The sequence below is a fragment of the Eleginops maclovinus genome, chromosome 9 (genome assembly GCF_036324505.1).
Source record: "Eleginops maclovinus isolate JMC-PN-2008 ecotype Puerto Natales chromosome 9, JC_Emac_rtc_rv5, whole genome shotgun sequence".
In the NCBI taxonomy this organism is placed as follows: domain Eukaryota; kingdom Metazoa; phylum Chordata; class Actinopteri; order Perciformes; family Eleginopidae; genus Eleginops; species Eleginops maclovinus.
Genome location: NC_086357.1, coordinates 13,743,258 through 13,759,002, shown reverse-complemented (window position 1 = coordinate 13,759,002; position 15,745 = coordinate 13,743,258). Strand labels below are relative to the sequence as shown.

General features: G+C 38.2%; 1 protein-coding gene across 1 annotated transcript in view; it reads left to right on the top strand.

Moving 5' to 3' along the window:
* Positions 1-402: 402 nt before the first annotated feature.
* Positions 403-15,745, top strand: part of pde4ba (phosphodiesterase 4B, cAMP-specific a) — a 126,948-nt gene continuing 111,605 nt past the window's right edge. Inside the window, exons 1-2 of the mRNA XM_063892127.1 lie at positions 403-724; positions 15,110-15,206. Of these exons, the coding sequence (XP_063748197.1) occupies positions 15,165-15,206 (42 nt within the window). The 5' untranslated portion in view covers positions 403-724; positions 15,110-15,164. The remainder of the gene's footprint in view (positions 725-15,109; positions 15,207-15,745) is intronic.

Here is a 15,745-nt window from a genome sequence, read left to right as displayed (position 1 = left end):
CAGGCAATAACAAGAGATAAACATAGTGCTGTGATTAACAATAATACTTAATACAAACGCAGGACTGAATAGTACATAAATAATAATAATAAAAAAACAAAAATGATTAAAACCATAACGTTTTTCTTCATGGTTTGATCGAGGCTTTAGGCTCCTGATAGCTGTTCACTGTGTAGTTGACTTCATGCTGGTCCCACAGTAGACTGAGAGGGAAGCTCTGCTGGTCCCACAGCAGACTGAGAGGGAAGCTCTGCGCGCGCCTCTCTCTCTCGCGTCCTCTCATTCTGCCTTGCCATTGGTCCACACGCCTCGTCTGCTGGGAGGGAGGGAGGAAGATCACCGAGTTTGAGATGCGTTTGAAAGGCGAAGTCTTTCAACCTGCGTAAACACAAGCACCTCGATACTGAAAGGAAGTGCATGGTGGAAAGGACTACAACTGGGACACACCAGAAGCAGTTTAATCAGCGCGCCAGCTCTGTTTGTCTTAATCTCCGAAAAAAGTGGACAGGGCAACATTATGTGAATAACAACATCCGACTGTGGATTACCCTGCTTCTTCGGGGCAGTTGTGGAGTAATCATACACCAACAGAGGATGGCAGGAAAACACGCTGACAAGGAATACAATCATTTTTGGATGTGTTGACAGCTGCTCTCTTCCGGCCCAAAACAAAGCAAGCATCGGGATTCCCTTTGTCTGCACGTGTGGATGAGCTGTGAAGAAGGTAACCCAGAAAGCGTTTCTCTTTAGGTTGTCGATAATAGATCTGAGATATTCTTTGCTACACTATCTCGTCTTTTGATTCTAACTGTATTAGTGAAGAAAAGGAATTAAAATGGGATTTTGGATAAGTGGATATTAGGTTGGCTGTGTTTGTCTCCTGTCATGTTAAGTTCACCCTTACCCCTTAGCCTTTAACCCCAGGCTTTCCCCATTTTATTTGATCAATAATGGCTATCAGTGTGAACCCTTTAAATTACCATATTCCTGTCCATGAAGGCAAATATAATACAGTTATTTTTAAGATAATTGTCTTACTCAAAAATAGACTTTGTGTACTTTAAGACTTGAAAAACAATTTAATGTCAGTACTGTGCCTTTTTCTCGGATGGTTAAATGACACATTATCGTTTAGTTTAAATAGAAGTTGTTACACAATATACTTATTTCCTGGGCTCTAGGAAATAACAGTACACCTGCTCATCAGCATAAGAGCCATTGATTTAAATACTAGACATGTGGGGGTCGTATTTCCATCAGCAGTTACCTATTGTTGTAAATGTCATCAACATCTGATGGAGTACTTTGCAGGAAAGTGCTCATTAGTCCCAGGAAGAGACTCACTAGCAATGTGGTTGCTGGCTGATAGTCTAACAGTGTCGATCTGCTTTAAAACGCATAGTATCTGAAAAAGAGTGTGCATCTCACATACACCCAGCTATAGTTTTTTGTGGTTTATTTTTAACCTTTCAACCATTTCATCAATTAACTGATTTATCCATTTTAACAAGAGTAAAATCCTATTTTAATTGATTTCCAGTTGTGCAGAGAACATCAGCTTTCTGTTGTCTTTCAGTCCTGACTGACAGTGACAGTTCCAGATCTAATGGCAGACTGTGCACACAGATTGGCCTGTGTATACTGAAACGGTCCTTTTGTCATCCTATAATTATTTGATTTTCTTCTTTTCTTTTTCATAAACAGAAATGCAGATTTGGTACAGTAGGAATTTCTCACAGGTCTGAAAGACAGTGTCGGGACTCCCAATGGTGACAGATCCAAACCAGTGGGTTATCCTGCTTGGTGATAGAAACTGTGAACAACAAACAAATCAATCTGCTGCTGGGCTATCGTGTTTCCTTTTCCTGACCAGCAGCTCTCTCTCTTTATGTCATTTTTGTGTCTTTCTCGACTTAAGCATACACTTCATGTTTAAATGTAGCAACCAATTTACTAGTAAGTAAAAAGGCGTATTATAGTCCTGCAGAACATTAGCAATTACAGCTCTTATACTGTCAAGATGGACTTTGACCATTTACAAAGATTGAATTTGTGTTATTAAGGGCAGGAAATTGGTTACACTGACCCATTTTGAGACTATAATTGAGCAGTCGACACGTGATGTGGGAACTGTGATTGCATTAAACGTGTGTGGTGTTTATGCCGGTTACCCCCTGGGATATGCATGCAAATTAAACCTTTTGGATACAGTAATAGTACATTCAGTAATTAAGCATTCGACATGCATGCCAACAAATTAGCCTTCCCCGAATCAAGTACTGTACATACGCTCAGTAAGTGGACAAATGGTAAAGTCACAACACATCATTGGTATTCTGCAGATATCCTTCTGTATATCTAAAAGAAAGCAGCCTTTTAGGCACTGATGAAAACCTGCTGGTGCCTCTTCCTGACATGTTTTTTTTCCTTTATTGATTATTTTCCAAAAGAAGGGGGCTTTCCAGTCACCTTTTGTGTAGTTTTATTGTTTGGAACGTGAGAGAGCCACAACAGGTTTAACTCCAGCATGATTTCACCCAGAGTAAGTCAGTGCACACAGTAACCCCAGAGGTAACTGTCTTGGCACAACAATCCAGTTCCTACTGGAACTAGCTGACCTATTCCTGTCATGAATCACGCTTTACACAGTTGACGGACAGACAGCAGCAGCAGCAGTCAGTTAACCTCCCAAAGTCAGACTACACCTTAAGACCCCTTTTCGTTATGGGATTTAGGTCTGCGAAAGGAAACTGGACTGATCACTTTCTGAACAATTGTTGAGTGCTTATGTGACTCACAAGATCAGTGAAATTACCAAACTATGTCAACTATTTACACTAGGTGTTGCTTTTGCAACCAGATGGCCTATTTCTCTTACGATTATTTTGCAGCATTTAAGCTTTTTTTGGAAATAATGTGTTTCAAACCCCCAATGTATTTATCAATGAAATTCAATGATTAAAATGTGATTAATCCAAATACTTGCTTTGTCCTTAAGTGGAAGAAAAAAAAACCTTGAACATGAAGCTATAACCATTGATTGCTCAATGATATTGAGGTTATTTAACCATTAAGGCGAAGGAAGGGTTTTCTTAGTAACAGTGAAACCTAACTCTACCTTATGTTGCTGTTGAGGTGAAGGAGGAACTGTGGACTGCCCAGTGCCCAGGGGGCGAACACCAATCCTTTACATGAGATATTCATCGTTGTACAAATTAAAAACCATGTTTCACATCTGTTTTCTGTCTGTGCTGCCCCACCCCAGTCCCTGCCTATCACTCAGCCTATCTGTCATCCTGTCATTTTAATTGCACTATGGATTATTTTAACATGCAACTCAATGGTGGCCAGGCTCAATTCTGCTCTCGTAGGGGATACAATTAAAAGCCAGGTCATTTGAAGATTACATTGTGTGCTATTTGAACAGTTTAGTTTTTTTTCTGGTAAATTAGGAGTAGTTAAAGCCAATTCAGTTAGTTTGGTTTAAGAGTGACGCTATTGCTATATTTGTCCTGGCTTTTGTTTTGTTGCAGATCCCCCAGACTGAAGATGCATCTGTTAAATATCCTTCACTCAAAGGGCTGTTTGAAAAATCAAATGAAAACAGACAAACGTGGGGCATGCCAACAATTACCTCTGTATTTGGGAGTTTACAGGCTGAAGATATAAGGCCCTCCGTACTTCTGCCTTTTTTATAACTCTGATATGCTGGCTGCTGGCGTACATCCGCTGTTTTTCTTGAGTATGAAGCGTTAATGTTGATAACCGTCTATACTTATATACTATAGGCCCCAGAGTAATACAACAATTGCCAGTCACTACCAATGTTATTGTTACTATTCCATCATCTATTTAGTTCTCATCCGAATATCTCAAACATATTACCATCTAACAGAAAGGTTGTATTACAATCCCTCTCTTTGTTGTTGATATACGATGCGGATAGAAGTTTTCCACTTTACTGTAAACCTCTCAATTAAACATCTGCACACTTTAAGTTTCACTGTTATATATAATTAGAACTGGGGAGATATTATTTTCATTTTTCCTCTGGTGCAACTTGAAGGTTACAGCTACTAGGAATAAGAAATATTTCAACTCTTCTGGGGAATTCATTGCAAATCCTGTGACAGGAAATTACTCAACAGCCACAGGTGTTTAGGTATTGCATGTGAATTGTTTCCTAACCTTGCCTCAACTCCAAAGTGCAGTAGTTTGAGAAAAAAGCCCTACTGCAAGATCTAGTGGCATGTTAAAACAACTGTGTCCATGTTGGCATAAAAGCTAAGGTGAAAATCCGCAGGTGAAGATCACAAGTGGATGTCATATACTCTGTGGCTTTCTTGGGCTAGATCTGGGATGTGCTGGATCTCTATTCATGTTCTACAAATGATATATTTATACATTTTAAGAGAAACTTGACTAGATTTTGCTACATTAAGCAGGCCATGCTAAACTCCACAACACCTCTTCCATTCAATGACCAAAAATAAAAAATAAAGACTTTCTAAAAGTGTTCTGGGAAATGTGTCATACTTTGACCCATTTAAAAGGTTGCAGCTGTCTGATGCCTGCTTCTTTGTGCTTCCTACCACTCTCTTTACCCTTCTCCATTACTGTCCTCGACTCTGACAGTCGGAAGTATTGTGAATATCACAAACCAATGTGAATAATCTTATTATTAATTGAATCATTGAATACAGAAAGGGTTGTGCTTTCCCTCCCCTCACTAACTGTTGTAAAAACTGTCTGTGAAAGACCATTATCCTCAGAAAGCCTGAGCTTTCAGAGATGAACAGATGAGCGAGATAATTGGTAGTAATTAACATGCCAAGCAGTCCGTTGATGTCTTCATGTTAAAGAGAAGCTGGAGCTCAAATAGATGAGTATATTGAGGAGTAGGACTAGGATTGGTTTAAAACACACTGGTGAGTGAAATAAAGCAGATACTGTGTGGGTGGAGGTAGTGAACAAAGTAGTTTAATGTAGGTTAAAAACAAGAGAACAGCAAAGATTTTAATTTCAATATGACCCTATGGCATGACCTTTTATTTTTTTTTATCTGCCTAATAACATCTTTGTAGGAGGACTGGGTTGTTACAATTTCTCTGTGGTCTAGGTGGACCTGCAATTTGTGTTTTAGCTCTTTCCAAACAAACAAGTATAATCTCAGGCACAATGATTATAAACTAACGGGCTTAATGCCTCATCTGGTTCTGGCTGGGCTTGCTACATTTACCTATTATTTTTTTCATAAAAATCAACAATTTCAAAGTTTTTTTGAGTCTAAATGGAATAAACCATAAATAAAAACCTTATTAATATTATCAAAAACTAACATATCATTTATGGATTCTTGAAGATTTGACATCTTAAAACGTGATATTTGGCCTTAAAAAACAACAACGACAGTTTGAGTTACTATTTCTGTTATATAACAGTCTGTCACACGCAGGTGTAAGTAAACACCAGTCTGCTGATGGTTAGCAGGCTTTAATGTTGAACATTTTAATTAATTTGCACTTAACACAAAGCACAGCTGATGTTGATGGGGAATGGCATTAGTTTTGCCGAAATTTGCCTATGAACCAGTGTTTAAACCTGAAGTGTGGACCTTGTTATAACACTGGAGAAAAAGTAAGTAGAATGTCATAGTCAGTCAAATTGGTACCGATGCAATTCCAATTTCTTCTAACAAAATATCATGGCAATACATCCAATAGTTTGACTACCGACAGACTGACCACCCTTATCATAGAGAGCCAAACTGTATTGCATAAAAACATTATGATATCATTCCAGTGAGGTGCGCTCCTGCCAAGTGTGGTGTTACATGTAGTGACTCGCAGCTGTGGCTACTGTACAGAAAAATAAAAGAACCATCATTCATGTCATTTTTTCACCCGTTGGTTTCTCCTGTTTTGAAAGGTAAGTCTATAATTGTGTTTGTGTCAAAAAGGTCTTCCGTGCATCTAGGCAGGCAGAATCCATTTGACCTGGAAGCCAATCAGTGTTCTGTTCTATCTAGATGTGATACCTTGGTTATCAATACTTTAAAGTCAATTGCAGCAAATATTGACAGCCTCCAGGTTTACAGTTTATCGTGCTTCCACACTGACGGAGATGCTAGAGGAGCTACATCTGTTTGTTGTTACCTGAACATGAAGGCAGCCTGACCCATGCGTGTGAGAGGGTAAACATGCAGGTTTATATTTAATATTATAATTGAGTTACTTTATAGTGTGAAAGTATCCTGTTTGTATATTTGCTGTGTTGTAATCTTTGTGCGAACATTGATGTGTATGGAATTGCCGCTGTGTATGTGTTGTGAATGGGTACAACGAGGGGATTAACCAATGACAGCTGTCTGGTTATGATTGGGTCAAGTTTATCCCATATACATTATCTCAGGTCTAACAGATATTGTGTGTGAAAATCGTATGCAGTAATACTTACCCCCTGACAGGATGTGTAGAGAGAAATGGGGAAGTGCATGCAGGAATCATGCATAATCCAAAGTCATTTTTATCTTGTTTCATCTAAGTGTCATACATCATTTTAATCAAGCAATTAACTTGTATTTGTAGAGGATCTTTTCATTTTCATTGTTTGTGAAGATCAAGATGATCTACTAAAGCACAGATGAATAAAAAAATATAAGATAAAAAAAAATAATTAAGAAAAGGTTAAAGCAGTCATTAAAAAAAAGCAATAGGTTTGCCTGTCTACAAAATACTTCATAATCCTATTTTCTTCAGGCACAATTGCAGTCCATGTTCACAACACTGAAAGTAGATTCTTGAAATTAAGTTATTCTTGTGTCCTATGTCTTAGTTAGAACACCTATACACCAGGAGACATTCTTCTATATCTTCTCCAAACAAACACATATTCCTATCCTCTGGAATAATAATACTAAAATCTGCGTTTGTTAGAATATAATTTCCTTTCCTTTACCCTTCTCCTCCGTTTTTCCTTTTGTTGTTCTTTTTACATAATAAACACAGTTGGCATAAAGTCCATGCTTAGTAGATGGCTTATGCTCTCCAGCACCACAGGAGGTTCTTCCGCCTCACTCTGATTGTTTCCCCTTCACTACATTGACAACTGCTTGAGAGAGTGAATAAATAAGGGAAACTAATCATGGTTTTTTAATTGTCTCATCAAGAATTTATGAGATTTTTTATGACCTAATTTCCCAAAGACTTAGTCATGTTGCCAGGAAAACGATTTTATGATTTAACAACAAGACTGAATCCAAAGTAGAGAAACAAAAACAGAAGTTGCTCTTTAAGGAGCTTTCCGAGCACCAGTCTTCTGTCTTCAAACTGATGATCTGTCTGAGGAGGAAAAGTAGGCCAAAGTGGAAAGAAAGGCTGGACTGGAGCAAGCAGATACAATTGGAAGTTTCTCAACAGCAGGTTCAGGACCTACACATCCAAGGGGTGATTTTAGAAATGTATCTTAAAGAAAAAGGTACACTGTTAGATTATGCTTTCAAAAAATGTATGTGCACATGAGGTTCAATAGTCTATTTTATCAAGATAAGTCCTGTGTTGCATTGCCTGAGTAAACCTGGGTTGAGTAAAAAATGAACACCAGAGCTTTCGAGCAATGAGTCTATTTCCACTGCTCTTACTCCCGCTTTGAAATTAATCTGCTCTACACTATTCTCATGTGGGAGGCTTTCAGAGACTGTAGGCTGAAGAATGATGTGATAACATAGTTTCACATGTATCACTCCACCATAAATCATTTTCAGTGGACCTATTTAATACACTTCTTTGTTCTAACAAGGATTGCAATGTTCCTGTTTGTGTGTGGCCAAAGGGAATGACGTTTGACTCGATAAGATGCAAAATGTTGTGCTCTGGTTGTTGTGGCCCCATGTGTATGGGTAATTCAGAGTCTCCAGTATACCTGACCTGCACAGCTTTCAAATGAAAAGGCCACCAGTGTCCCAATACGACCAGTAATTCCTAATAAAAAAGACATCTAGTTTATTTGAGCCTTGAACTGACGCTCCTGTCAGTCAGACGTCATTTTTTATTCCCTTTCAAAATCACCATCCTAAGGTTAAGTTTGGTTAGGTTAAGAAACTATTCAAAACAAAAGAAAGTTTGGATACAGCGGTATTTACCACTCAACATCGTACCATGTTGTCATCCAATTTGATTCCAATGATTGCAGCCAATTTATTTTTCATCCCTGGTGAGCAAAACAAATATAATGCTTGTAGTGTGAGGGCGGTAATCTATAGCCATAATTACCCAGTGTGGTGACTTCCACTCATGTGCTAACCAAAATATCATGTTAAGGTTTCGCTCATATTTTTTAAATGAACATTAATGAAAAACTGAAAAACTGCATTTAATAATCGTTCCATTTTTGCTTGTGTCTCTGAGGAGCAGTCTAAAAAAAAATCCCTTTTAAGGCTGCTCTCAGAAATGACTGTGTTGGCTGCTAATTAAAGAATACAATAAACCGGACAAAATGCTTCAGTAATAGTTCTAGCCTGTTCACCTTAAGTACAAAAAAAAAAAACCTCCCTAAAAAACACGATGGAATACTGCCAAGCTGCACTTTGTCAGCTTGTTATTTTCCCCAAGTTAGCAGAGGAAGGGCTACTGCTTAAAGATTTTCACTAAATGAAATAACTCCGATTTTTTATGTTTTTGTGAAGGGTCAAAATAGATTGTTCTTATTGTGACAATCAATTCAAATCAATTTTAATTTTAAGATGAGTGCATTCTTGCTTAGCTGAATCTGTGCTCAAAATAAAATGACCACATTTATTATTTAACAGGTGGAGGAAGACAAGGTAACCTTTGTGTTATATATTGAGAATAGTCATTTATCCAGCAAGAACAGTATTTCATTTTTTACGTTGTTACTGACTAGGAGTTATGACAGGACCTGTGACAGCACCTACTGTATATGTCACTAAAAGTTGCCAGCCCTTTATAATGCATACCTTAAAGCCATGATATAATTAAAACTGGGAGTTTTATAAAACCTTACACCTGTAATATTGTCATAAAGAGGGGGATTTGCTATTGAGACAAAAAAACCGTCTATTGGGATATTGCAATTGTCTTGCTTAATAAACCAGCCTCAAGTGGCTTTTCCAGGTTCTTGATTTTTTGCAATTCAAAAAATTTGAAAACTCAAACTGTTTTTTTTAATTGGTTGAGTGCTGCTTTGTATTGGCATCACGGTATCAGTGTGTGCACAATCTCCAGCTGATGCTGCCTCTCTTTCACTCAGACTGACACAGACAAGCACACAGACAAACGCACACACACGCATGCACACACACACACACACACGTCAAAATGTATGATGATCAGAAACACATTCAGGTAGAAATTTCTGTCTCATTATTCAGTCATGCTGCAGAACAATGTAAAAAAAAAAATTGATAAATGATTGGAATCTGATTAAGAGGGGGCAGAAAATGTGATCAAGTCGGTCTGCTGTCTTTGATGTTTGTTGTTGTATGCTTTTACTGATATGATGTAAGAGCATAGAAGATCATCATGAATAAATGATATAGCATCCGTTTTCATTCATTTCTATCTTTTTTCATTCAGATTTTTTAAAACCATTCCCTGGATTACTGCTTTATCCGCCCCCTGCTGAGGAGTTTAAATCCAATAGTTAAATTAACAAAGAGCAATGGCAGAGCAGACCCAACAGCTTACAAGCTGAGAGTTTCAGACCCCAACTTCAAGTCAGGTTACAGAGATGTTGCCAGAGGTTAGGTAGACTGAACAGTTCCCAGCCAGCTACTCAGATCCGGCTCCTTCTCCTCCATCAAGTGTCCCAATGTGCCAGCCAGTCAACAGGAGAGGCAGGCGTAGCGCTTGTTATCTCCGCTCTATTAGGCCGACACACGACAGGGCCTATTGGAGCCACCTTCCAATGACGCTGTTGCATGTATATGTACAAGATGAGATGTGACAGAACACCAAGGTACATTTGAGACATCTGAAAAATAAATACCTGCAAACTGCAGTTGTGGGAGTTTTTTTCCTTGCATTATCCATTGATTGACTAATGGCTTGGAGAGGAAATGGTTGACTTATACTCAAGATCCACTTAGAAATGAATAAAGGCCCTCTCTGTTTTGCGCAGTAACATACTGCACTTAGGCACACCTGCCAGTAAACCATCTGCAGTGGAGCTGCAAAGGGTGAAGTAGTTCAGTCATACTTGTCACAAAGCAGAAGACAACAACATGTGTACTGATAAAACAAGGTTAATTCTTTTAGAAAAGCAGCAGACACTTCTACTTATCCTTATTGCTCATTTCCCCAATTAAGACATCCGTTCTGTTTTGTTATCAGTTAGAGAGCATGCATGGGTTAGTTTGCTCCCTTGAAAGTGTTGATGTGTGTCTAATATTCTCACACCTGTCTGCTCTGATGTTCTTAATTTGGCAGAAGTGTCGCTAATTAACAAACCCTAAAACAAACAAACCAATACACACACACACACACACACACACACACACCACACATTACACACGCCATAGTCCGTAAGTACCCTTATGCTTCACCCCCTGAGGTTACATCACTAATCTGTGTTCATAAACTGCTTTCTACATCTGAGCAGCCAAGCACAGTTTTAAGATGTGCTCTGACACACACACTTCTTCTGTAATGCTAATTATCTGCTAATGGTGATAACTGGAACAGCTCGTCGTCCCTAAAGAGAAGCATTGCCTCTGATAATTACATCTGTGAAATATATTCATAGCATTTTTTAATTTAATAACTAATTTACGTCATTCAGCCTAACGATCCAAACTAAATATTAAAGTCTTGCAACAGAAAATCTCTAACCAAACATGAAAATGAAAATAAGTCTTTAGCTTTTACTCTAAATTAGTGTTAAAGTTAGCTATTCATGCATCATGCTTTGAGGTGCAAGATTTAGTTCTGAGCCACCTGTTCTAAAGAACAGTAAACATTAACCTCTTTGGCTCTATACAATACACATTTACAGTCATCACTTATTTAAAAAAGCAAACTAGTAACTACGACAGTGCAGGAATAAAGCCAGTGTATGCCAGCCATCATTTTGTTTACTCAGGCTCTAACATTAAGGGGTCTGTACGCTCTGTTACATTATGTGACGTTTGATTATTGAACTAAATCCAAAGTGGCAGAAAGTAGTAAACAACCAGCACCTTTGGAGCGGTCCTCAGTGAGACGCCCATGGAGGCTCAGTCAGCTGCTGCAGCAACTTGAGTGCTAGCTGAATCTCATGGGGCTGCAAACTGCTCCACGCCCAGTAAAACAGACATCATGGAGCAAGACTGATGTAACGATGCAAGTCATGTTAAGTTACTGCCACTTTGAATTAAAACCAAAAAAAACCCATCTATAGGCATTTAGAGTTAGGTCAGACTGGCACTAACAGTGACTCATTATCATTTCTACAGGAACATGTGGTAGACAAGATTAGTTGATTTTGCAACACACTCCCATCTTTAACCTCTTTTACATTCTGTTGAAAAAGATAGTTCCCTTTTTAAATGTAGTACATTTTAGTGTTGCCACATTTTACACATTGCATCACCAAAAATGACTTTTCTGGACCAAAAAGGCTTGCATTAGGAAATTAACACAGCATTGCAATTTAACTTTCTTCAAGACAAATGATATACAAATGATCTTTCCTTGTCAGCAGTATTTCTAACTATAAAAGGTCTACATAAAAGTGCTGTACACATGCCCTTGAGCTATATTACCTTGTGGAACATTTCTAGTAGCAATCAACAGTCAATGTTGCCTGTCGTGAAGTAAGACAGAGGACACTGTAAATTTCATTTTAAGAAACATTCATTATTTGTTGAATCTGCTGACTATTAGTTAGTTCCGGTAGCAGCAGATTTTGTTCATGCAGTTAGGCGGAATACTGCATGTTATAGTGTTTGCCTTTCCTTTAACTGCATTTCAGTGGTGTGATGATGGGGGTGTTTTTATGTAATAGTGGTGTCAAGGATGTCCTGTCTGTTCAAGCTGAAAGATGTCCATCTTCTTCAAGGGCATGCACCATCCTTTAACATTTGATTCCTCATCATGTAGCAGGATACATATTGCGTTTCCAGAGTCAACATGACCATGTCTGCATATTTGGCTATAGTTGGACATTTAGAAAATACTATAATTTCTGTCTTGTGGAAAGATGGCTGAGAACATGATTGATGATAAAATGACTTATCTTTACGGCTTGTTGGACCTTGATTCACCTGCCAGATGTCCCCAGCTGGAATGATGAGTGTAGGGTGTGGGATTATAGACCTCGGTTGCCTTTTTGGTCATGGATAGCTTTTATAGGAACTGGAGTTGCAATACATTATTTGCAATGATCTTTCTGGCCTGGTGGGTCAGCCTGCTTCTTTTTATGAGATGTTCCCCTACAAGCAGACAAAGTTATATGTGAGAATACTCTTAGTGAGTGATCTTGGTCAAGGTGTCTTTGCTGGCATTGAAGCGCTTTCATTTCCAGAGGAGTGAGCCCCTCATTTGACTTCACTGGATGCATTCTGCATTAGTCTGTTAGGTGAGTTTATAGTGAAATATTGTAACTAAATATTACAAGTGAGTGTCGTGCTCCACTTCCTGCACCGTCATAGTTACAGGCTTAAAGACGGGTCGAAGAAGAACAAAACGTAAGTGAGTTTTAGAGGTGCAGTCAGGTGTATTTTGTAACCGTTAGAAAGAGTCTTTGGGCTGCAATGGAACTCTTTGCCAGGAAATTAATAAGCATATTTCCCAGAATGTCGAAATATCCTTTAAACAGAAAGACCTTATCTAGTCCTTCAAGCTATTTCTCCCTCACTCTTTGTCCACTACCTAATTTCCTACTTCATCCTTCAATCCTTCTTTATTGAACCTCCGGCCTGTTCTCTTTATGTCATTAAATCCTTTCTGACCTGCTTGCTTGTATCTCTTTATTGCATTATGTGAACCTTTATCATTCTCTGAACCCTTCATATGTTTTTGCCTGATCTTCCAGGAATAGGCCTCTTTCCTCTTTTACTGTTAGGCCCTCCCTCTGAATTAGGTTTGGCCTTTGCTGTTGCTCACCCAATCTCTTCTTATATTTTGAAGAACAAAAAAACATTATGGGTTCACAGGAGGAACATTAGAGTTCTGAGGGCTCTTTAAGGACCGCCTGACTTGTCTCATTAGAGAAAGGCTCAATGGCTGTGGAGTCAATTTTGTCCGCTGCTTTTGAATGATGAGCATGGGGGAATTAAAGTGTGCTGAACCATTAAGGCTGCTCTAGGTATCATTAGCTTGCGGTTTCATTAGCACGGGTTACTAAAAGAAAAGATAACTTGTCGAGGAAAGACAGAAAAACAAAGCATTATCAAAACAGTGTAGCTGAATAACAGATGAAGAGCTAGGGGACAAATGACGGGGGCAAATCAGTGTGTAGTGTGTTCTCATGTGTGATATGTGTTAATATTGCTTTCTGTTGATTCGTTTAGTAAGATGCTATCCTTGCACTACACAAACGTACAGAAGCATCAGTTGGTGGTGCCTTTTATTATGTGTTTGTATATTTACTGGACAGCAGTTTTTTTCAAAGATTGTTGTGTAATCTTATTACCTAACATTTCTGAATTTATATTCTTTCAATAACTTGGTTCAAGGAGGATTTGAGAACGGTGAGATATGTTGCCATCGGCATAAATCGATATATGTCAGTACTGTTGTTTGACATTTTAAGTATTCATAACCCATGTGACCCAGTTCAGGCAGACAACCTGACTTATTTAACGACCACACATGGCAGACTCCTATTATTTTAAATGATCATCCTTTCTTCAGCTTTGCTTCATCAGAATTCATGTCGTAGACTGCAACACGTTACCATAATTAATTTTTTATTTCAAATTGTTGAGGTACTTCTTTGGCAGATGCAATTAGTCAGTGGCAGTGGCTGTGACAGTGCATGTAGTGTATTTGTGGTTTGCAGTAAACTTTCAGTGGAGCTGCAACTAATAATTTTTTACTATCAATTTATATGCAATTAAGCTGTTTTTACTCTTATTTTCTTAATTAATCTTTGGTCTGAAGGAAAACAAGGCAATCAAAACTTCCCACAGACCAAGGTAATGTCTTCAAATGATATGATAAGTTAAACAGTCCCAATCCAACAAATACTTATATTATTTAAGTTAGACCCACTGCATTTGGGTGTTTAGTTTGTGTGTAGTATTATCGTCCATTATTCAAACCCTAGCCTGTCATATGTTGTGGTTTTTTTTCTTGCCAACATTGATTTAATGCAACATGATGAAGCAGCAGCACGTCTTCTGTCGTCGCATCACATTTCAGCCATCTGTCAGTGATTCAGACAGCTACACAGCCATGCAAATGTTGATCATGTTAACATCTTAATATTTCTCGTCATAATTATTCAACTCAGTAGTGATAAACTAGAAAGGCAGAAAAATGCCTGAAAACATTAAATAACCTCAAAGTTCTACACCATTATTTGGGTGCCGGCTTCAGCATGATCTTACCTTTAAAGCGGCTGTCTTCAATCCTGTGATCAATTATTTTAAATATGTGTGAGTTGTTGAAGCCTACATAAGGCGACTATTAGATGATTCATTGATTCATTGGTTGGATACTTTAAAATAGCACTTTACAGCTGTTTTCACATCCTTACACTAACTCCCAGTATCTTTTAAGATCACATTAATGACTTCACTTCAACCTCATGGCCTTAATGCTCTCACTATTTATGTCCTATCTGTCCAGTATAACCCACATAAGTATCTTAAGATCCTCAGAGGTCTCTAGTCTGTTCCTCTCTCCAGTACTTAAAGCTATAGAGAATAGAGCAGTTGTAGTCAGGGCCTGGGGGCTTTCAACATCTTAGAAATAAGAAACTCTGCTGGATTTTTCTGAACTGACGCATTATTTATTTGATTTAATAAAATGTGGTATTTTAAAAACTGTACAGCCATGTGTTTGTGTAAAAACAATGTCCACTTAATATAATACACTGACTTCATAATCAATGGCTTTATTGCAACTTGTTCTAATTAACACACAAACAACCTTTTTATGTTTTCCAGGAGTGGATGTGAAGCTGCCGTGGTTGGATAGCAAGTGAGAAACAACCGAGAAAAGATGAGGAAAAGCAGAAGTGTTCTCTCTGTCTCTCCCAACAATGTAAGCCACCATTTCCCCAATACATCTCACCGGTTACATAATATACCGGAGATCATTCAAACTAACATTGATGTTGTCATTACTGGAGAGGGGTTTGATTGTACTGTGTTTAAAAATATCGCTCCTGCTGTAAGATAAGAGTATTTGACTGGCTCAGTGAAGAGCAAACATATATAAAATCCCTGACTAAGAGAGACAGAGACACATTTACTCTGGAGAGCACGGATCATAAACGAATAGGAGGAATTCAAGAGTTTTTGACTGACAAAAGTGTGTGTGTGTGTGTGTGTGTGTGTGTGTGTGTGTGCGTGTTTCTGTGTGTGTATATATGCTTGAGAGAGAGAGAGAGAGAGGGGGTTGAAACAATATATCAAAATGAACAAAGCTTTAAACTATTTGTTACAGACCTACTACATTGTGATAAAAGTTGTACAATATTTAGGTTGTATTTTATGATAAAGGGAATATTTATTTATCTTAAACTCTTTAACGTCTTTACTTTTTCTTTTTTTAACCAACCATCTACTATTCTGAACTCC